This window comes from Peromyscus eremicus, chromosome 6, assembly GCF_949786415.1.
Source record: "Peromyscus eremicus chromosome 6, PerEre_H2_v1, whole genome shotgun sequence".
NCBI classification, from domain to species: domain Eukaryota; kingdom Metazoa; phylum Chordata; class Mammalia; order Rodentia; family Cricetidae; genus Peromyscus; species Peromyscus eremicus.
Genome location: NC_081421.1, coordinates 42,978,903 through 43,001,562, shown reverse-complemented (window position 1 = coordinate 43,001,562; position 22,660 = coordinate 42,978,903). Strand labels below are relative to the sequence as shown.

Sequence of the window (22,660 nt, the reverse complement as noted above, 5' to 3'; positions counted from 1 at the left end):
CCATGGTTAGTCTAGAGACAAGGAGAGCGAGTAAAATAAAGTGGAAATTAAGGGTGTCTGGGCCTTTTTAAGTACTCCGTCTACCCCAGTGATTCTGCTGTCCCCTCTGGACATGACTTCCAGCCCTGACCCGGGTTAAATCTCTACCTTAGGGCTTCCTGCTCCGTCCTCAATTTTCTGCAGAGCGTGTTATTACAAACAGCACGGGACACATTCTCTTGACCTCATTGACTGTGTGAGCCCCACCCGCCTGGGTGTGCTCCAGATGTTTATCCCGTTGCTCATCCTCATCTCCCCATGGCCCGGGTGTTTCACAAATCTACAGAAGGAAAGGCAGTACAGCTGGGCAGCAGGGCGGAGTGCTGTTTGGATGGTTGCTCATTGTCCGCGGACTTGCAGCTTGATGACCGTGGAATGGCTTGCTCCAGAATCCCATCTGTGAGTGCTGGAGTCCAAGGCGGATGGCAGGCAGTGGGCTGCAGGGTGGAATGGCAGGCAAGCTACCCAACCAAGTGCCCCCTTTTCTTGGTCAGGTTGGCCCCAGTATCTCAAGCAGGATTTAACAAGCTGGGTCTCAACCGTTCTTTGGCCCTTCAGTAGGGTGACCACTGCTGATGAGGTGGGCTAGACCCCTGAGTATCTCTGGCTGTCCTGGATTATTCTCACCTCTCTCTCTCTCTCTCTCTCTCTCTCTCTCTCTCTCCATTTCATTTATTATTTAACTTGTTGTGTCGGAGGTGGGTGGATGGGGGTCAGAGGACAGAGTATGTTCTCTCCTTCCACCATGTTGGTCCTGGGAAGAAACCAGTCATCAGGCTTGATGACAAGACCCTGTATTCGCCGAGCCGTCTCTCAGCACCCGCCACGGGCTTTCTCTCTTAGCTGAGGTTTAGAAACAGCAGCCACCTCTTGCCTTCACTACCACGTTGCATCCACATCTGACTGCACTAGAATCTGGCTTCAACCCAAGGCCTCTCACCAGTATTAAGTAATCTCCTTGATTCTCAGAGCCTCCGTCCAGCTGCCCACCACTCCTCCTCCCTGCCTCCAGGCTGGCCGGCAGGTGCTCACTACCTGCTCACGCCCTCTGCGCGCTGAAAGTCCCCATCAAGGCCTGAGGCGGCCCATTCCTGTCACCTCTCTCCTCTTTCACCTGCAGCTAACCTTTGGAGTGGGTTCGCTCTAAAACCAGACCGTTACGAAATCGCAGCAGCCTCAGGCGACAAAGCCAGGTCCCCAGAGCTGGGGGTCGGGGTGTGCCCTCGAAGAGGCGCCCCACTGCCCTCTGGCCCCTCTCACCGCGTGATCGGGGACACGCTCTCTGACCCGCTTTCCGGGAGGCGCTTTCTGGTCCTTCTGCTTGGACAGGGGCGGCGAGGAAGGGCGGTGACCCGGGGGCGGAGGGGAGTGGCCGCCGCGGCCTATTTCCGCGAACACCGCGAACCCGGTTCGGGGAGCTCGGTGCAAGTTTCTCGCATCTACGCAGTCTCCTTGGACCCCGCCATCCGCGTCCATGCAGCCTCGTCGACCCCCGGCGCCCGCGCTGCTGCTGAGCCTCTGGCTGCTGCTGAGCCTCGCAGTGCGCGCGGCTGCCCGGGAGCACCCGGATGTCCCCGCGCGGCCCCCGGCGGCGGTGGGGCTGCCACGCGGGATCCTGCAGTTGGCGGCGCGCGCTGCCCTGCACTTCTTCAACTTCCGCGCCGGCTCGCCCAGCGCGCTGCGGGTGCTGGCCGGCGTGCAGGAGGGCCGCGCGTGGGTGAGTGGGCCGCGACGCGGAGGGACACGCGCGGGGACGGCCGCGCTCCCAGCCTGAGATCGTGCCGCGCCAGGGGCGCAGAGTCCTCAAAGGCTGCCTCCGCCCTTTCGGTATTTCTGAGGCCAGAAATACTTAGCATGTGAAGGCATCATGATAGGGACGTTTGGGGAAAGCAGAAAAAAAGGGTCCCATGACAGCCCGTGGTTGGGGTACCCAGCATGGGATGCTGTTGGGATGCGCAACGTGTACCCAACCGACCTATGGCTTAAGTGCTATGGCTGCTACCAAAGACTGGGGCGGTGTGTCCAAAGTCTAAGCCAGATCTCAGCACCGCAGACAAGTTTCTGGTGTTTCGTTTCTGTTTGGTTGTGGATTGCAGACTACTGTATAAGGCTTCAGGATAAAGATTCCCCATAGGTCTGCGCAGGGACCACCTAGTTCTGGCGTCGTCCTGATCTAACCGGCAAGTGATAGGGCCAAAGCTGTCTTCTGCAGGAACTGAAAGCCGGTGCTTCCCAGGCTGTGACTGTAGGTGTGGAGTTGTGTGAGTGAAGCTGCGTCAAACAGATTTAAAAACTTTACACAACTGCAGAGTCCCAAAGGCAATGTGGCTCCCTGAATGTTCCACAAAGCCACAGACCCACGGCCTTAGATCTTACATAGCTCTGAGCCTAAGAGTTAGATGGGTGGGATGGTGAAGACTGTCCTCTGTCTAGGATCAGATGATGTGAACCGCCCTTTGGACGGTCAGCCTTGTTCCTTATTTCTAGAAAAAGGCAAACTGTTGTGACTGTTTACAAACAAAAAAATCTTTACTGTCTCGGGGACACCCCCTCCTCACTCCAAGCTGCAGCCTTTACTAGTTCACTAGGGAAACGAGGTCACATTATGAGCTTGACTTCCTCTCAGGGAGGAGAGAGGAGCCCTGAAGGCTGACTCCCTGATTATCTAGGGGAGAACTATTAAAATAAAGACAAAATAAAACAAAACAAAAAAACAGACTAACAAAGTACACCAGTTTTCAAAGGCCAGGGATCATTTTCCTTTATTCCAAGATGATTTCTTAAAATCATAAAACAGGGCTAGTGAGATGGCCACTGTAGTGGCGGCAGCTGGCGGCAAGCCTGATAATGTGACTTGGTCCTCTGACCTAGGAGTGAAAGAAGAGAACTGACTGTCCCAAGTTGTCCTCTGACTTCCACTTCCTGCTACTGCTTGCATGCACACACAGAACACACACACACAATTTTTAAAAACCATTAAATACCTTGCATTCCTGTGCTTTTGGCCACCCCTTGGAAAAGGAGTCCTTGGCATCCTTATGAAATAAGCTAGATCTCAAAACCTGAAGGAAAACGCATCCCCTTCCCTTCACCAAGAGCTCTGGTTCTGTTTAACATCTGTACTAGTACAAGGTTCCTGAACTTTAAGGAGAACCTGCTTCATTGCAAGGGGGTGTGAGAGAGTGAATAAAGCATGGGATCTAAGACATCAGCTCCAAGAAACAATTCCCTGATTTTGTGTTTCCCCTGAGCCCCCCTGATTTTTAACATTTCTGTGGTTGTGCGGGGCAAGGAAAAGGGGTCAGTGTGCCAAGAGTCAATTTCTGCCTGAATCTAGTGACATTGTTTTCCTTAAAGGGTTCCTAAAGAAAGGTCCACTCTCAAAGATGATCAAGCAGGCCAGTGCTGGGGAGATGAACATCTGGCCAGGGCATGCAAAGGTCTGTGAGGGAGGCAGAAATAAAGGGGGAAGGCTGGGAATAGGGGTTGATTCCTGATGGGGGATCGTGTGGAGCTGGCTTCCTGGGATCTGCAGCAGGTCATATTTATACTTTAAACTGGCCCCTGTTTTACCTCCAAAGAGCCATACAACCTGAAGACCTGAATGTAAACATTCTCTAGCTATCACCCCACTTAGGATGGAAATAACATGTTCCGCCAACACGGGGGTTTATACAAGTTGTGTCATATGGTAAAGCAGGCAAAGTATCAAAATATGTGATGGGGTAGTCCATCACCCAGTAGCTATTTCTGGAGCATTTTGTGTTAGGCATTAACCTGGATTTTGTGGCCTTAATTCGGATGCAGGGTAGCATCCCTAGGAAAGACCCCTTTGGCATACTTTTTGTTTTGAAGTGTTCAGCCACCTAAAAGAACACAAACACATAGCCTGACGAGGGCAGCTTCCAGAGAGGTGTCTGTAGGAGCTCCCATAATGAGGGAAGCCACAGCACTCAGGGCACTTGTCTGCTGCTGGTAGATGGCCACCCTCGGGTTACAGTCTTCATCCCAGGGGCACTGGGTAGGATCATGCACTAGGTTGCCACACTGTTATCTGTCCTGCACCCAGGAGTGAGCCAGGGGGAGCAAGTGGATGCCTGAGTGAGAGAAATGTAACACACAGGGGCATAAGGATCCTTCTTCATTTAGAGGTGAGTATACTCCTTCTCTAACATGAGGAACTGGGACTAAGTCAGGTTTTCAAAGTAAGGGCCCATCAGCAAGTTATGAAATCGATTTCTGTGGGTCCAGCTGTTTTAATCTGGGGTCTAGGGATTGAGTCCACAGCCCATACATGCTAGGCACATGTTCTACCACTGAGCTACACCCAAGGTCCTATGAGAGTGAACGACTAAAGAAGAGTGATGTTTCACAATGTGGTCCAAATATATGTGCATGAACTACGTCGTGATGAGGGATGCAATTCTTGCTGTAGACTTCATCTGGAAAACAAACGAACAACAGAAAAACAAACAAAAAACCATGAAAGCCAGGGGACCAAATGATATTTAAAGACCTCTTCCAGCTCAGAGATTTCTTTGGTTCTCTTAGAGCTTCAAGTCCTCATTCTAGAAACACTGTTGCCCTCTGGTGGTCAAATGCAGTAATTACTGGAGATTATGGTTTAAGAAAGCGCAAGGAAATGGTCTCTGGTCTCCTGATTGATGAGACCTTACAGCGGCCTATGTTCTCTGCTATCCCTACCTGATGTCACCTTGTTCCTGGTCATACACTACCATCCCATGACCAAAAAATTTCTACTTTTCTGCTACGATGTGGCACAGCCTCAGGACCACAGTTGGAGTGGAGCAGATTCTCAGTGGCGTTGGAAGTTCTTAGGCTAACTGGGTGCCCTGGGTCAGGTCCATGGGGTTCCTCCACTCCTGGATACTTGGCTTCCACTGAGATGTATGGATTTGAGGACAGTTATGTGGGCACACACTTCCTAAGAAAGCCAACTCATTCAGGAATCAGTGTTGGGGAATCGGAAAGTGCCCCATTTCTCATCGAGGACCAGGCACAATTCGAATAGCTGGGCAAGGTGTATTGGGGAGGGGACTGTCCATGCTTCATTCCAATAAAAACTAGTAAGCATAAATGTATCCCTTTTATTTTGACGTAGGGCTGTTTAACTGGAGCTCCATAGGGGTCTTCCTGGCAAGAAAACACAGCACCATCATTTCCGTTTCGGTTTTGGTTCACTGCCGGTGGGGTGTGCACTTAGCAAGGATATGACGCACAATCCTCTGCTCTTACCTTCTCCTTCTTCTTCCACAATCTTGGCTCCCTCACAACAAGAGTTGAGGAGACAACTTCATCAGGTCTTTCCAGAGCTTTGAACTTGGACTCTGTGAGTGCGCTGGGTAGTATTTTGTCATCTTGGCACAACTCTGGTAAGAGGGAACCTCAACTGAGAAAATGTCTTCACCGGATTGGCCTGTAGACAAATCTGTGAGAGTATTTTCTTGATTAATGATTGATGTGGGAGGGTCCAGGTCACTGTGAGCGGTGCCACCCTGGGCAGGTGGTCCTGGGTTGTATTTAAGAAGGTGGGAGGAGGGGTGCTGAGAAAGCCATGGGGAGCCAGGAAAGCAGTATGGCCACTGCTTCAGCCCAGGCCTCCAGGTTCCTGCCCTGCTTGAGTTCCTGTCTTGGCTTCCCTCAGGGATGGACTGTGAAAGGGAAGTGTAAACAAAGAAACCCTTTCCTCCCCAAGTTGCTTTTGGTCCTGGTCTCTCTTACAGCAATAGGAAGCGAACTAGGTCGGTGGGCATGACACATTTTTTTTAATACCTGTTCTTCCCAGCTCACCCAACATTGAGGGTCTCATCAGGTAGTAAGTGTCTCTTGAATAGCAGGCCTGGAGGCCAGTCGGTTGGTTTTGGGAAAGCATCAGGCCACACTTGTCAGGCCAGAAGGTAGAGTGGCAGCTGCTCTTCCAGGATGCAGATTAGCACAGGTCTGAAGTAGGAGCAGCATTTGTCCCCTGGGCCATACAGACCCAAGTGCGTGCACTCCGCTAAGACTCATCACTTTTCAATCTACGAGGCACTTTAGCACAATATTAGACACCTAATTACGACTCTCCTTGAATCCTTCTCTCCATTAATGTCAATAATTCAGAGTCGGTCATTAAGAATGGGAGGGCAATGCATTATGTAGAACACATTACCTTGAAGCAAAAATTGGGGGATTAAAGAGGCTGCAATGCATATGCAGGAGGAAAGAAATAAAATAGTGAAGTCATGTCTTCTATCACAGGAAAAAGCTCTTAACTTTGAGGGCCTTCGTGAGACAGCAGCCACGTCAGGGGACCCCATAGGATCATGCTCTCTCCAGGCCTGCACACTGCCTAAGGGGGAGACCTCGTAGCACAGAGCAGAGGTGCACACAGAGTAGCACACTCCTGCCCCGGCCTGAAGATTCTCAGGCAGACTACAGTCTGCCCCACCACCCCAGCTCCTAGAGGGCAGAGTGTGGGCCCAGCATTGGGCAGGGAACACCAGTGATGTAAAACCTGGACGTGGCTTTCTTTGTCCCTTGCCCCAAGTCACCCAAGCTCACTGTACCCAGATGAGCTAGCAAGAAGGAATGCCCTCAACCATTCTGTAATAAGTTGGTTTTGTTCATATTTTCCCCTGTCCACAACATTTTACATTTGGTTTTCCACATGTGAGACCAGGGTGTTTATAATCATGTGTTATTAGTAGTGCCCCAAATACAGACTACTGGTGGTGGTGGTGGGGTTATTCTTCACAGGAGTCCGCTCTGAAGTCTTCCTTTAAGGCTCTTAATGGTTCCACTGGAAATTGAATGCAAATACTCAGCAAATTACATGATGCTCGTGGGCTCAAGACATGAGATACATTCACTTGCAGTTCTAGATGTCAGAGGTCTGAAGTGGGTCACACTAGGCTGGGAGCCAAATGTCCCAGGGCCTCGGGACCCTGGAGGCTCAGGGAAAGCCCCATTCCCTTGCCCCTGTCGGGTACCAACTGTGCTCCTCGGCTCATGGTTCCAGCTCTTACCCTCCAGGCCAGCAGTGTAGCATCTCCTGTCTCCAGAATAACCTAGGATAATTTCATCAGAATGATTATGGTACATTATGATTATTCATGATATAATGATTATGAAGGACCTTGCAGGGAAATCCCATTTTGCATCGTAAAATCTGTAGGGCCATTGTTTGCTCAACCACACCAGTCCTGGGGCCCTTGAAAATACTTCCCACATTGCCATGCACTGTTGGGTCTCGGGAAATGGCTGTGCTTGCTCCCTTAGCTTGACTCTTGAAATCATGGCAGTCTTTCTACGGAACCATCTGTCTTCTGCCCCTCTTCTTGGGATGGACCAGAGAGTGCTTTGACTTGGCTCTTGAACAGCCAGCTTCCCCCACCACCGCACGCACACCCCTTTGTGGTCGTGTCTGCCTCTTGGGTTACGCTGTAAGCTTCTGCGGGTCAGGAGTATCACATCACTTCTGCTCCTGCACTGCTCGGTGGAGAGAGGAGACCTCGCAAGCTGAGCTCCTCTTACATCTAGGCTTTCCTTTTTAGTCCCAGCATGGGCCCAGAGATGAACCAAGCTGAGAACAGGTTCTGGCAATTTCCCTTCTAGCTTCCTACCCCAGGTTAAGAACTCATACCCAGATTCTGCCGAATGGAAGCTAACATACGCTGTCTTGGCTGGCTAAGTCGGGCAGCTCCTGCAAACTGTCGTCCACAGGTAAAGACTGCCTTTAGTCCACTGGCTGCGGCCTGATCTGAGAGGAACTGACTTTCTTAAAATGAACTCAGTTTGTTTTATCTGCCCTCGCCTGAAAGGAGGAAATGCAGTAATATGATTCCAGGGCATAATATAATATGCACTCTCTCCAGAACCTAAGAACGGCACAACAAATTTTTATTCACAAATGAGTTATTTTTCTCCAACTAAGCCTGACTCATGAAAGTAACCTTATAAAGCGGGGATGTTTGCTTTTTTTGGAATAGCATGACATTTATCTTTTCCCACCAAATATGAAGATGGAGGGGACATTTAGAAGCGGAATGTTAGAGCAGTGGGTCCCAGTGTGGTGAGGGAGACTAGAAGCCCTCTGAGCTCTTGACAGTATAATCTGCTTCTCACTTGCCCACCTCCCCAGCCTGAAAACGGGGAAAGTCCTCAGCTGTGACCCTAAGACGAAAGGGGGGAGGCAGGGTTTAGCTAGCAATGGTGGAGAGGAGAAAGGAAGGAGTATTTTGCTGGAGTATGGGGCTTCCGTTCTCACGCGAGCTTTGGGTGTCTTATCACTCAAGTTCTTGTGTTGCCAATGAGTTTAAAGGGAGAGTTAGATTTGTAAACTCTGTTCGTAGGATAAATACCTGTCGCTTACCTTCTAGTTCCTTGGCTTCTTTTTAATACTCATACCTCACGTCTCAATGACTTACGCAATAATTCAGAGACAATGCAAAACAAGAAACCTGCAACTGGTTAGAGCCTAATAAGATTCTGCTCCAGATACAGAGGGAACCATCTCTGATCCATTAGGACAAAAATAACTTTGTGGTTGATGATGAGCAGCTTTTACTGAAAATAAGACCCGGATTGGTAGAGCTGCACTTAGAACATGTGCTTTTGACTTCTTGGTGCATATACAAGTGCTGTCTATAGCAGTGACACGACCACATTGGTTTTGGCTTTCTGTGGTTGGTTGCTCATAGTCAATAGCAGAAATACTAAGTGGAAGTTTTCAGAAATAAATAATTGCCAAGTTTTAAATGACATGCCATCCTGATAGTGTGAAGTCTCATGCTAGCCCACTCTGTCCTGCCCTATGTGAACCACCCAAGGGTCTAGCACATCCACACTGTATATGCTACCCTCCTGCTAGTCACTTAGTAGCTATGCTAGTTATCAGATCAGCTGTCACAGTAATAGAGGGCTTGTGTTGAAGCAATTTTATTTATTAATGGCCCTAGAGTACAAAATGTTACTATAGAATGTTACAATTGTTCGATTTTATTAGTGTTAGTTTTCGCCGTATTAGTCAGGATTCTTTAGTGGAGCAGAACCAATAGGATGTACATATCATTTAAGTGGGGATTGGCTTACACAGTTAGAGGCAGGATAGTTCCACAGTACTCACCTGCAGGATGGAAAACCTGGGAAACTAGTGGCTGCTCATTTCCAGAACTTGAAAGCCTAAGAACAAAACATACCAATGCTGTGGTCCTAACCTGAGGCTGAAGGCCCAGAGTGTAACTGTGCAAGTGCATGTTCAAAGGCTGAACAAGCCAGTCCACAGATAATGGCCACAGCCAGAATGCCTGCTCAGGATGCTGAATGTACCAGAACACAGAGTACGTGTATGGAATTACAAAAACAAAACTTACTATTAAAAATAGTCACTCAACTTCTTTCAGAATTTTAGATAAATTCTAAGTAAAGTGCCACATAGGTTAGGAGGAAGAGAAATCATCAAATGTATAAGCTTCCTCCACCTTCCATCTTTTTGTTCCATCCGCACCTCTAGCTTATTAGACCCACGTTCAGGGTGTGTCTTCTCTTCTCCGTTCCATTCAGCACATGCCAATTATCTCCAGAAATATTCTCATAGACACACCCAGAAGCGTGCTTTACCAATGTTCTTGGCATTCATTTCTCAACCCAGTAAAGTTGACAACTAAGATTAACCTATTAATCCATTACTGTGCCTAGTTTATAGACAATGTCATAGGCATGTATTTATACAACAGATATCAAATATAGGGCTTCTTATCATCTGTGTTTTCAGGCATCCATTAAGGGTCTTAGAACACACGCTGCTGTTCTGGCTAATCCTGGTTGCCAACTTGAATAAATCTGGAATTAACTAAAACGCAAGCAGTTGGGCATTACTGCCGGTGAGGGATTTTCCTTGATCTGACTACTCAGGTGGGAAGGCCCGCCCTAAATCTGGGCCACACTTTCCAGTGGCAGCTCACCTAAAGGGACAAAGGAGAAGGAAGCTTGTACTTTGCCTGCTTGTCCTCACTCTCATTGGCAAGTTCATCCACCCTGATGCTGAGGCGTTCCTTCCACTGGTGTTAGAACCTGGGTCTTTGGGGCTTTAACAGAGCAAAGACTGGCCTCCTCTTCCTCTGCCTCTGCCTGGATTAAAGATGTGCACCACCGTGCCTGACCTAAATCCCATTTAAAAGTCTCCGGAACAGGCTTTCCAACTTGCCGACACCTCCAGTTCCTGCACCCTCTCTTAGCAGCAGCATGGAGAGCGCTGGAAGTCCATGGTGTGAACTGTTTAACCAACTGAGATAAATGCGTTGGATTACCCTGATTCACTTACCGTGAGAAGCGAAGAACTTGGTGACTCCATACATAAAACTTGACAATTGGTGGAAAAATTAAAAAAAAAAAATAATGATTCTGTCTGGCTGCTTCTAGCATCCCTAGATAAATTAACAAAAGAAAAGAATGAGCTCCGTGAAAAAATTATCTCAGGATAATTTTAAAAGCATCTCAGGATACAGGAGCAAAGAGAAAGAATGAACTCAGTACTACAATTGCCCGACTCCAGATATGCATAAATAGTCTAAAGGTTTCTAAGTGTCCCTCCGAAAAGAATCTCCAGCAGCCACAGAGCTCAAGTTGTAGAAAGTCAAACCAAAGCCCTCATGATGAGACTGGCTGAATTACAATAAAAACTCCAATTCCAGCCTCAGGGGGCGTCCCGTTAAAGTGAGGCCACTCACTAGTAAGGAACGAGATCCTGTAACTTGAGATAGAGATGTGTAGGAGGACCCTACTGAGTAGAAAACTTTGACCCCTAAGATTCTCAAGGGTTCATGTCACCCAAAGAAGTGCCATAGCATCCCAGTGAGCTCTCTCTGCTGTGGATCAAGATGAAGCCCTGCGTCAGCACCATGCCTGAAATCCTGCCTGCCCGCTGCGAAGCTCCCCAGCGTGATGGCCATGGACTCTAACACATGAACCTGAAATTAAGTACTTTCCTTTATAAATTGCCTTGGTCATGGTGCTTTGTCAGCAATAGAAAAGTAACTAAGACACTTACACATAGCTACACATAGTTACATGGGTAAGTGCCTCGTTACAATACAGCAAGGTACCTACCTACCCATGTGATAGGAAGCAAGGAGTAAATTTTCTTTAAAAATTATTTTATTTCAGACTGCCTCTTGCAAATGTTTCTTCTTGGAAAATAGCCCCTACTAGATTTATAGTCCATCAGTTGCTACTCAGGCAGAGGGTAAACTTGCCACCTTGATTTCTGAAGCATCATAGCTCCAGATTCTCTGGAGACTCTGGGTCTTTGACTGACCACACTTTGAAAAAACTCCTCTATATCACTGATCCTGATGATGCCTTCACTTTACTACTAAATGAACTACTTGTCCCGTCTTATCCCTCAGAGCTTCCATGGTACCACCCAGCAGCTAGAAAGAACTCAAAGTTCTTTTTAATAGTGTGGTCCCAGGACCAGTGGCATTGGTATCAGCTGGAATTTGTTAAAATGCAAGTTCTCAGACCCCACCCCAGACTGCTGAGTTAATACTTGGTGGGTGGGCCCAGAACACAGGGTTTTAGCAAGCCCCTTTGGGGCACTCTGGTGAACACCCACAATACTAGAATAAAGTCCGGATAAGAGACCTCCTCTAACCTGGCCCCTGCCCAGCACTGTGACCTCAGCCCCAAGTCTACCCCATGTTGATGTGCTGGCTCTCAAGCTGGGCTGCTCCTGTGCACTGGATCACACTCTGCCCTCTCTGGAGCAGTTTTTATGTCTCTTGCTTGTCTTGTTTCTAGTCTTTTCTGGCACTTTCCACATCTACCCTGAGCCATGCATCCAAAAGGGTCTACCTTTAGGTACAGTCCCAGAGCATCATTACACCCAAGCTGTAAAGAGAGTCTCAGAAGATGTAATCGAGGGACAGTGAGGTCCCACTGTATTAGCCTGGGCCTTAAATCCAGTGACTGCTGTCCTTCTAAAAGGGTCATGAGAAGCTACAGACAGACAGAGGAAAGAACACCATTTAAAGGCCGAGGCAGAGGGTGGAGGGATGCAGTTGCAAGCCAGGGATGCCAGGGAATGGGATCCATCACCTGGAGCCAGGAAGAAGCAAAGATGGATTCCACCTACTACCAACTACCTGGTTTTAGCCACCCAGTTTGTGGTCCTTTGCTACGGAACCCCAGCAAACTAGCACACAGGCCCTCCTCAGCCACTGTCTCCCAGAGAAAGGTTCTCATCTATGGGATCTTGGTTGCAGGCACACATGAGGTCCGCCTCGGGCCGAGGATTCATTCCGCCTCTCGCCGAGGATTCATTCCGCCTCTCCCTCGTGCTCACACACCAGCAGCAGGCTCGCTGTCATCCTTGTCCTGGAAGGGGCTGCTGGGATCTGCTTTTCCAACTTCTATGCTTGCAGTCTTGGGAGGATGGGCTCTGGGGACAGATCACAACTGACAGCTCTTGAGTGGGCAATTCTTTGTTCTGGGACAAGCTGCCTGTGTCTTCATTTATAAAATGGCATTAGGGAATTATCTACCTCAGGGCTTTGTGATATAAGTTCCTACACAGGATCCATGTGAAGTTAGGTGAGACATAGAATGAGAGTGGTTTATATGTAGAGATGGGTGGATGACAAGAACGATAGATAGACAGATGGATAGATAGATAGATAGATAGATAGATAGATAGATAGATAGATAGATAGGCCTGGTTGGTTGTAATAGGTACAGACATAAATTCCTTCCCTCCCAGTGGCTTGCAGGGTGCTTTTATACATAAGCACTAAATAAGCACATAGTATTGATTTGATAAGGATCTGAGGAGCATTTGTCTTACCAAAAAAGGAAGATCGGTGTAGGGTGATGAATCTAGTTCTTTGAAGGCACCCCACTGTATGTTTTCTCAAACAGAATTTTAAAAGTAGCCCCTCGCCCTCCCAAAGGACTGCAAGTCAAGCCCAACAAAGTCAAGGTGTTGAGCAATTCCCAGACGCCAGAAGGACAGTACAGCCAGGAAGGGCAGATACAACTCTTCTCGTGGCCACTGGGGAACAGGCACTAAGGGATCCACAAACTAGATGCACAAAGTCCAGATTCAATATAAACTCCATGCCACTGAAGGTCCAGACTGTAAGGCATTGTGTTCTAGGCTGTAGCACATAAGCTCCCCTTTCACGCAGAATTAAAAAGAAGTCTGCGCTAATGAGCTACTAATTCTTTTGTGTTATAGTCACATGGCCACTTGCTTTGTTTGCCGTTTCTTGGCAAAGAACTTTATTCTGGAATGCATGGGAATGATGTACTCTACCTCTGGCTCTGTTTAAGGAAGTGGCATGGCCTCCTCATCTGTTTTGCAGATGGTCAGTTTGGGTGGCATGGGATGCTGGGCATTAGCCACTTAGATCTCCCCTGCAGTCTAACTCCCTGTGGGGGGGAGAGCTGGGGCTGGCTCGCCTCTGCACAGTGTTGGGTTCGGCTCTGTGAACTGAATGTTCTCACTTTACATCACAGATGTAGAAGCCTCTTGTGCAAGATGCAGAGAGACTGCATGGTGGGCCAGAGGGGGTCAGTTGATCATGAGGGGCCATCCCAGGACCTGGGAATCGGGCTAGATTCAAAACCTGGCATTGTGTTTCCACCCTGGATCTAGTCACTTGGACAATGAGAAAACTAATGAAAACCTTAACCTAAGCTATGGAGTGGGTGGGGCACCTGCACCAGTCACTTTGAGTTGGATTAATGTTTTTAAAGGCTTGTGTGTCTTTTTAAAGGCCTGTCTGCAAATTTGTTTTGGAAAGGTGTAGGGGTGGTGTGCTGAAGAAGCAACTTTCTGGTTCAAAGTCCATGGTCACCTTTCCTTTGTGGTGAAGGAGAGAGAGAGAGGTCATTGTTACGCTTGTCCCCACACCCACCTTCTACCACCACCACCACCACCACCCCCCGCCGCTACTGGCAGCAATTTCCAAATGTAAGTTGCATATTCTACCTGTAATCCTTTTTTAGGACGTTATATTGGTTTGTAAAAGTCAAGGTTTTTAAGATTTGTCCATGTTGCCATATATATGCCCACTCCATTCCCTAGGACTGCCGTATAATACGCCACGAAGGCACCCTCACAGTACCTGCTCGTGAACACCCACGTACCACGTCGTGCCTCAGTGAACACTCTCATGAGCCAGTGCCTCATCAACCTGCTCGCAGCGTCTTTGAGACATACAGAGCAAGGTTTCTAATCTGGAGAATGCCCACACAGATTTGGTTTGATTCACTGTGAAGAGTGCTGGCAGCCAGGCTGTACCAGGCTAGCCTCCCACCAGCCAGGCATGGCAGTTGTAACCCCAAGTCATGACCTGCAATCGATCCCATCCACCGTCCCATTGCTGGTACTCTAGAAGCTATGTAGTGGTAACTCAGTTTCCTCACTTTGCATTTCCTTCTGCCGAGTTCAAGCAGGCCTTCTGAGCTGCCTTAGCGTCTTTAACTCATGGAGAGTATTTATGAAGTACTGGTACTGGCCCAGTCTGCTCTCTGTCATTCTGCATGCATGAGCATCTCAAATGACCCTTGATGCTCTCATGTTGTCTCAATAGAAAATGTGTTTCTGGTATTGAATTATGGTCACTCGTCAGTTAACAATGAAAATGTGTGCTAAGAAGTGCACTGTGGCCACTTGTCCTTTGACATCAGTGTGTCATCACACAAAGCTAGATGGTCCTGTCACTCAGTGTGGCTCATGAATGTGACTGAGAGACGCGTGAAGATAAGCTATGCGCAGCTGCTGCCAACCTAGTGCATCAGAGTGTTCTGCCACAAACTCTTCTTTGTGTAAGTAGAATATACTCTAAAATGATCAAATCGTAGTATAACAGACACATAACCCAGAAACAGAGTCATTTATTATAAAGGGTCACACGTTATCTGTAATTTGATAGGCTACACTTTGGAGAAATTTTCATTTGAGTATGTGTGTGTGTGTGTGTGTGTGTGTGTGTGTGTGTGTGTTTCCAAGTGCCCATGGAAACCAGAAGAGAGCATCAGATCCTCCGGAGCTGGAGTTACAGGTGTTGTGAGCCACCTGATACGGCTGCTAGGAACCGAACTCGAGTCCTCTGAAAGAGCAGCCAGTGCTCTAACCACTGAGACATCTCTCAAGCCCCTGGGAACTATATATATATATATATATATATATATATATATATATATATATTTTGAATTTTCGAGACAGAGTTTCTCTGTGTAGCTTTGCGCCTGTCCTGGAACTCACTTGGTAGCCCAGGCTGGCCTCGAACTCACAGAGATCCGCCTGGCTCTGCCTCCCAAGTGCTGGGATTAAAGGCGTGCGCCACCACCGCCCGGCGGAACTATATTTTTTCTACAACTGACAAAGCGGGCATAATAATCTTGTAGAACCACATATATGTGGCCCGTGGTTGACCAACTCTCACTGTGCCTAACTTCTTTTTGTACCTGCTTTAAAAATTTAGATTTACTCATTTATGTGTACGTGTTGTGTGTATGTCTGTGTACCACACGCATGCCTGATGCACACACAAGTCATAAGAGATTGCCAGAGCCCCTGGAACTGGAGTTAAAGGAAGCAGTAAACCACCATGTAGGTGCTGGGAACTGAACCTGAGTCCTACTGTAAGGATGCTGGACCACATTCGTGGTCCCTGCCTTGGCTCAAGCCCCTCCCCACTGGTGTCCCCTCAGGAAGCCTCCTGCACTCTCTACATTCTGTTCCATCCTCTCCTTGCTGTGAGTATCCCTCTTTGCTCTCCCACTGGAGGCCTTCTTAAGGCCCCTCCCCCCCAAGTCATGCGCATTGTAAAAGCCCCGCCCCCCCCCCCAAGTCATGCGCACTGTAACCTTCAGGGCAGTCCTCTCCCACCTGGTCAGCTGCTTCCGGCACTGACTCTAGCCTTTCCGTCCTCCAGTTCTCCTGGCTGCTCCTCGGGCCCTTTACCCTTCTCCTCCCTCTGTATGAGATGACTCACCCATTCCTCTCCACTTCCTTGCCCATCTTCAGAGTTGAACTCAAATGCCACCTCCAGATCCCTAGATTGGATCCTAGCCTTTCAAAGCTCATAAGTCAACTCTAATCCGATAATCATGTCTACAGTGGCACATAAATGAGTCCTTTCTGCTCTGGGCTACCTGAGGGCAGACAATGGTATTGTTTTTGCCTGCTTTCCCCTCACCCAGCCCAGGGTTGGGGGTAAGGCAGACACCCTCTAATCCTGGAGCCATTGGTGCTGAAGAGCAAAGGCTACCAATCCAGGACAGTGAGAGTCAAACCACTCCAGATGAAAGTGACCGGGCCTGGTGGGGCTTATCTCCCATGGGCCAGCAAAGCAGCTTGTGACTAGGGAAAGGAAGAGGGAGAGGCTTTGGGGAGATTAGATACGAGTGAGAGCCTTGGTACCCGATAAAGAATAACTAAAAGTAACCAAAATCCTATCCTGAATGAAAAGTAGAAGCTTTCAAGGGTGCCACGTTAAAATAAGCAGATCCAGTCAGCAGAGACAGCAACACCTCAGACAGGGACTGGCTCAGCTTGTGAAGAAAGCAGGCAAAAGCATCTTGTCCTAAGTACTGCCATTTTGACTTCAGACTCCATTTTACTTACAGGGCAAAGTAAAGTTCAGGATCCCGAGCCCTGGAGGAGCTGAGAGCTTTCCAGTGGCTGGCCAACCTCCTCCTTAAACCATAGAAACAGTCTGTTACGCCCCTCAGTTCTCTAAAACATTACGGCTGTTCCTAACAACAGAAAGAACAGATGAATCTGATTGGTTGGACTGAAAGGCTTACATTCTGTGTCGGTTGACAATGACGGAACACACAAGGAAAGTCCCTGGTCTTTGATTCCTGATTGGGGAAATTTTTAATTGTAACTTGGCAACAAATGTTTGTGATTTTTGTGCGTATAAACCCAGCTTCTGCCCCTGCTCAGGGCTGCCAGAAAAAGCAAGGCCCCTGAGTCCTTGTCCTGCAGCCCTGATCTATCAGTGACCTGCTTCTGTGGTGAATTATTAAAGTCTTTGGAACCCATAAGTATTATCTCTCTTCTTCGTGGTGCACAATGAGCTAGGTGTGACATTTGAAGCCTTGATGAACCTGGCCGTGGTTTTTCTCTTCCCCCTTCCTGCTAAAGAATATTTTATTGGGACTTCACTTAGCTTCATGTGTTTCCGAAAGTCTGATAATGTAAATACTATCTTAAGTCCTCTAGCTCCTTTAATCCTGGTGCTCCAAGGCAGAAACAGGTAGATCTCTGTGTGTTTTAAATAGTGAGTTCCAGACTAGCCAAGGCTACAAGTGAGACCCCCATTGCAAGCAAACAACAACAAAAATAAATTAAATGTGCAGAATTATTTCAGAATAAGAAAGACCCTGAAGAATGCTTCTGTCTGGCAAATCAGCAGCCCTGATTTGTTATTGACGTGAAGGCTCTTCTCTTTCTATATGTCATCCTGGAGGATCTCGTCCACTTCCACACTTCAACCACCTCTGCTAAGTTCTCCTGCACACCTCAGATGCTTCCCATCTGGCTTGGCTGCTTCCTCCTTCTCTTCTCTTAAAGGGCTTCCCCTCCATCTCTGCCCACCCCCATCTGGAACCCCGAGGGAAGTTCTGGCTCCCACAGATACAGCTGCACTCAGAAACTATGACACCCCAGGGAACATGCCGGGCCAGTGGCCAGATCCTCAAGGGCACATGTGGAGGGCAGGGGCCCAGAGGCAGGGCAGCAAGCCATTAAAGGCCTAGAACCTGTGGTTAAGGAGCATTGCCTTCTGTGGGCTCTAACCATTCTCCCTGATATGCCAAGTCCTGCCCTTTGTTTCCACGTTTTTGTCTAGCTAATAATGGCTCAAGAGTTAGTTCAGGGGCTGGTGAGATGGATTAGTGGGTATAAGTGCTTGCCACTGTTTAGCCAACCAGGCAAGAATAAGGCCAGTACCACAATTTTTGAGCCAAATTTAAAGCAAGTTTTATTAAATACTGGCCAAGACCATGGATACTGGCCAGATCCATACCTGGAATTCCCAGAGTATTGCTCCAAATTACATTAGGCAAGGGCTTATAAAGGCAAAACCCACAAGGCTACGTACTTCCTGCCTTTGTCCAATCAGAGGCAAGTATACATCCTAACATACTTCTGCCCACATGTGATCAAGCACACATCCTGTGCAGTTGGTGCAACCAAGCTTGTTTACAGAAGTGAAAACACTTGACTTGTGGTTTTTTTTTTTTTGTTTTTTTTTTTGGTTTTTCGAGACAGGGTTTCTCTGTGTAGCTTTGCGCCTTTCCTGGAACTCGCTTTGGAGACCAGGCTGGCCTCGAACTCACAGAGATCCGCCTGGCTCTGCCTCCCAAGTGCTGGGATTAAAGGCATGCGCCACCACCGCCCGGCTTGACTTGTGTTTTACATGAACAACAGCCCCAGCATTCCAGGAAGTTAGCTGTCCTTGGGCAAGCAGGGCTTACAGGTTAGAAGCGTTTTGGTTTCATAGATCTTTTAAGCACAATAATTTAAAGTTAAAACGTAACTTTAGCCATCACACCACCAGACCTGAGTTGGATCCCTGAGACCCACATGGTAGAAGGAGTTGCAAGTTGTCCCCTGAGCTGCACACACACACACACACACACACACACACACACACCCCGAAGAAATGTAATTTAAAAATGAAGAAACAGTTATTTCAGGTTTCGCCTACTGCATAAAACCTTCCTAAGCTTAGGACCCCCACACAGGCTGCCCTCAGCCACGCTGACTGTGCTCAACTGCTTCCACACTGGAAGTAGGTTCTGGGAAAGCTGGCTAGGGAAGTCTATGTATCTTTTAGTTCCCAGTGCCTGGTACAAGAAGTGGAAAAGAGAAATGGGTGGACAGAAAGACTTCTGGTAACACATTGAAAGCTTAAAATGACCCCTAGACAAACACTATTCCCTTCCAGAAACAGCCATACATTTTCATATGTAAATATTTTCTACATAAATAATTGCCACTCACTCCTATCTAGTTGTTATAGTAGGAATGGATGATATCTGATCTATTTAAGGCAAAATAACCATGTTTAGTCATTGTGTCCTTGGGACAAAATTCAAAGAAGATTGATGTTTATAAAATTACATGTAATCAGGATGATGTGACATAACTTCAGTTCTATGCCACAGAAAGATTCCCTTTTTTCTTGATAATACTCTTTCAATTGATCATATTGGTATTTATTTATTTATTTATTTATTTATTTATTTATTTATTTATTATGTATACAGTGTTCTGCTTGCATGTATGCCTGCAGGCCAGAAGAGGGCGCCAGATCTCATTACAGATGGTTGTGAGCCACCATGTGGTTGCTGGGAATTGAACTCAGGACCTTTGGAAGAGCAGCCCCCACTCTTAACCTCTGAGCCATCTCTCTAGCCCCTATTTTGTTCTGTTTTAAAAATGGTGACAAACAATATAAAATTGCAGATAATTTAAGCTTACTCCAAAAATATGTGCTAGACTCAGTTCAGAAATTTAAGACATCCAAATATGCCTATGAAAAGCTTAGAAAGTCTACCCACCTGTGAAAATTATAAGGGAAACCATGTCAATCAGCTTTCTGTTACAGCAAATGCCCAAGACAGTCAACTCATAAAGGGAAAAGTTCTATTTTTGACTCACAGTTTCAGAGTTCCAATCCATGCTGGTTCCATCTCACTGTGTTTGGGCCTTTGGTGAGAAAGCACATCACAGTGTGGATGTGTGACTAACAAAACTGTCTCCTTCATGGCCAGGGAAGAAAAGAGAGACTAGGGAAGAGACTATGCATGGTCTTGCAATGGCATGCTTCAGTGGCCCAAAGACCTGTCACTGGACTCCACCTCTTAAAGTCCCACTCTCCCAATGGCACCTTGAGAGACTAAGCCTTCAGAACAGGATCTTTAGGGAACACTCAATATTGAGACTATATCAGGGAGCATAAGACCTGAGGCCGCCTTCATTATTTCTGTCTGTAGTGCATCCCCAGACCCTATACTGGAGTAACAGGCAGTTGTGAACAGTAATGTGGGAATTGAACCTGGGTCCCCTGGAAGAGGAGAAATTGCTCTTAAGAATGAGTCATCTCTCCAGCTCTAAGAACATGATTTATTTTATTTCATTTTGAAACATTCATTTTGTAGTCCTGGCTGTCCTGGAACTCACTCTATAGACCAGGCTGGCCTCAAACATACAGAAATCTGTCTGCCTCTGCCTCCTGAGTGCTGGGGTTAAAGGTGTGCCCCACTATAACCCAACAAGAATATGATTGTTGATATGAAAATGCTTGTGATGCTCCCACTATGTTAAGATTCAGTTTCTGTATTTCAGGTCGACCCTCAAGAGGGATGTGAAGTGAACTTGGTGTTTAGCACAGAGCGCTACAACCCTGAGGAGGTAAGCTGCCATAATTAGTGATGTAGTCTATTAGCAAAGTCAATAATACAGTCTTTAATGGAAAAAGTGGGAATCTTCATAGGAGACTGGGTACCCACCACAGTAGTGGGGAAAGACCGGCAGACAGCAAATGATCTTACCTTCAGGACAGTAGGGGATAGCTTATTGAGCATGCCGTAAGATGGCAGCAGGCTAGGCAGTAACTAGTATCTAGTGGGAAGGTTGCTGGGACTCCATTGGGGAATTTCTTTTACAAATACAGTGGATTTTTTTCTTATGTCAATATGTTCAATTTTCATTTAAAATATTTTAATCTATTCTTTGAAAGTTCCATACATGTATACAATGTAGCTTGAGCTTTCCCACCCCCTCGTGCTTTTCTCCAATTCCCTCAACACCCACCAACCTATCTCCCTCCAGAGTTCAGGTCTGTGATTATTACTATTGTAATTATTATGATTAGCACATGGAGTCTAATCAGTAGCGACCACATACAGACGTGTGTGGAGCCATCCACTGGGACATGGGCAACCTACCAGTGGCCACATCACCAAAGAGAAGTGTCTCCCTCCTCTAGCAGCCATCAATTGCCAGTAGCTCCTCAGCCAAGGGTGGGGCCTGCTGAGGCCCCAATCCATGGGAGAATTTTGGCTGGCTTGACCCTGTGTGGGTCACCACATCTGCTGTGGGTTGAGTTGATGTGGGCATCAGCCCTGTCATGGAAGACAGCCTTTTAAAAAACTGTTTTATGTGGATGGGTGTTTTGCCTTGATGTATGTCTGTGCACTGTGTGTGTGCCTGGTGCCCTTGGAAGTTAGAAGAAGCCATTGACTCCCCTAAAACTGGAGTTACAGACAGTTGTGTCATGTGCGTGCTGAGAATCAAAGCTGGGTCCACTGGAAGAGCAGCTAGTGCTCTCAACCTTGCCCCATCTCTCTAGCATGAAGACCTTTCCATAGGTTTCATCCTCACCTGTGACTCAGATTCTTTCTGCGCGCTCTTCTTTGATGTTCTCTGAGACTTGGATGGCGAGGTTGACCAGATGTCCCATCTACTCATCTCTGGCTGAGCACTCACGGCCATTTCTTCCCAGCATTTTGACCAGTTGTGAGACTCCGCATTAACCACTACTCCCTGAAAAAGAAGCTTCCCTGACCAAGGTGGAAGCAACACAAATCTATGGGTATAAACATAAATAGCTAAGAAGGCAGTGTGACAGCATGACCATTTATCAAAACAACACCCCCGGGGCCTCTGATTTCCCAAGCCCTGGGCTTATGACAAGGCTTCCTGGAGCAGACATGCCATCAGTCCCATGGAGCAGACCTCGAGTTCTAGCAGAAACTGATGGCTTACCTCCGTAAGCTGCATGCCACCATTGCACCCATGGCTACAGCTTTGCTGGCAGGTCAGTGTTGCAGCTTGCAGGCCCCAGTGCTGAATAAGACTGTTGATGGCTTTCCTCCCCCAGCAGGTTGCAGAGCACCTTCCAGTGTGATGAAACCCAACCAGCAGGGAGAGCTTCCTAGTCAGTTTGAGATTGATTTCCTGATGTACTGCAAGCATGCTTGAAGTCTTCAGAAACAGGGACCTAATATTTAGTTACAGATTTTTGAGTACCTCTCTGGCCTCCCTGACCAATGACTTGTAGGGAGGTTTCCTATGCCCGGCACTTCCATTTTCTTGAAATAACCATTTCTTCTGGGAGATGGTGTTCGAAAGCCATTTCATGGTATGTAATTCCCGTCACGCAAAGACACAGTTCAGATTGGCAGCTGTACTGTTCTGGGAAGTTATTGTGAGCCACTTTGCACATAATTTCCGATTGTGCAATCTCTGACATGTAAATAAGGGCCATGCAAGTTGGAGGAATTTTGGTTGATCACATATCTGTCCTGGTCAAAGGCTCAGGTCACAGATATTGGGCTGCAGAGCTCTGTGGCAGCAGTTGGGAATTCCTGGGCCATGCTTGAAGACCCCTTTTCTGATCTCTCAGTAATGGCTTCAACAGTTACTGGTTTCATATGTCTGCATTTAGAACAGTCCACATACCTGTCATTCCCTCTTACTTAGGGCCTCCTGGGAGAGAATTTCACAACTCCCTTGGGTGTCCTTCCTCACTCACACTTCATCGTCCTTAGAATGACTCACTGTGAAATGCCAATATGTTCTTTTTCCTGTCAG

The 22,660-nt window shown here is 47.5% G+C and overlaps 1 protein-coding gene across 2 annotated transcripts in view; it reads left to right on the top strand.

Annotated features, from left to right (window-relative positions):
• The first annotated feature begins 1,432 nt into the window (after window positions 1-1,432).
• Rarres1 (retinoic acid receptor responder 1) overlaps window positions 1,433-22,660 on the top strand; it is a 35,007-nt gene continuing 13,779 nt past the window's right edge. The window contains exons 1-2 of one of the 2 annotated variants that reach the window (XM_059265459.1): window positions 1,433-1,756; window positions 20,411-20,476. In XM_059265459.1, the coding sequence (XP_059121442.1) occupies window positions 1,514-1,756; window positions 20,411-20,476 (309 nt within the window). In that variant the 5' untranslated portion in view covers window positions 1,433-1,513. The remainder of the gene's footprint in view (window positions 1,757-20,410; window positions 20,477-22,660) is intronic. The other variant, XM_059265458.1, reaches the window with a different exon arrangement.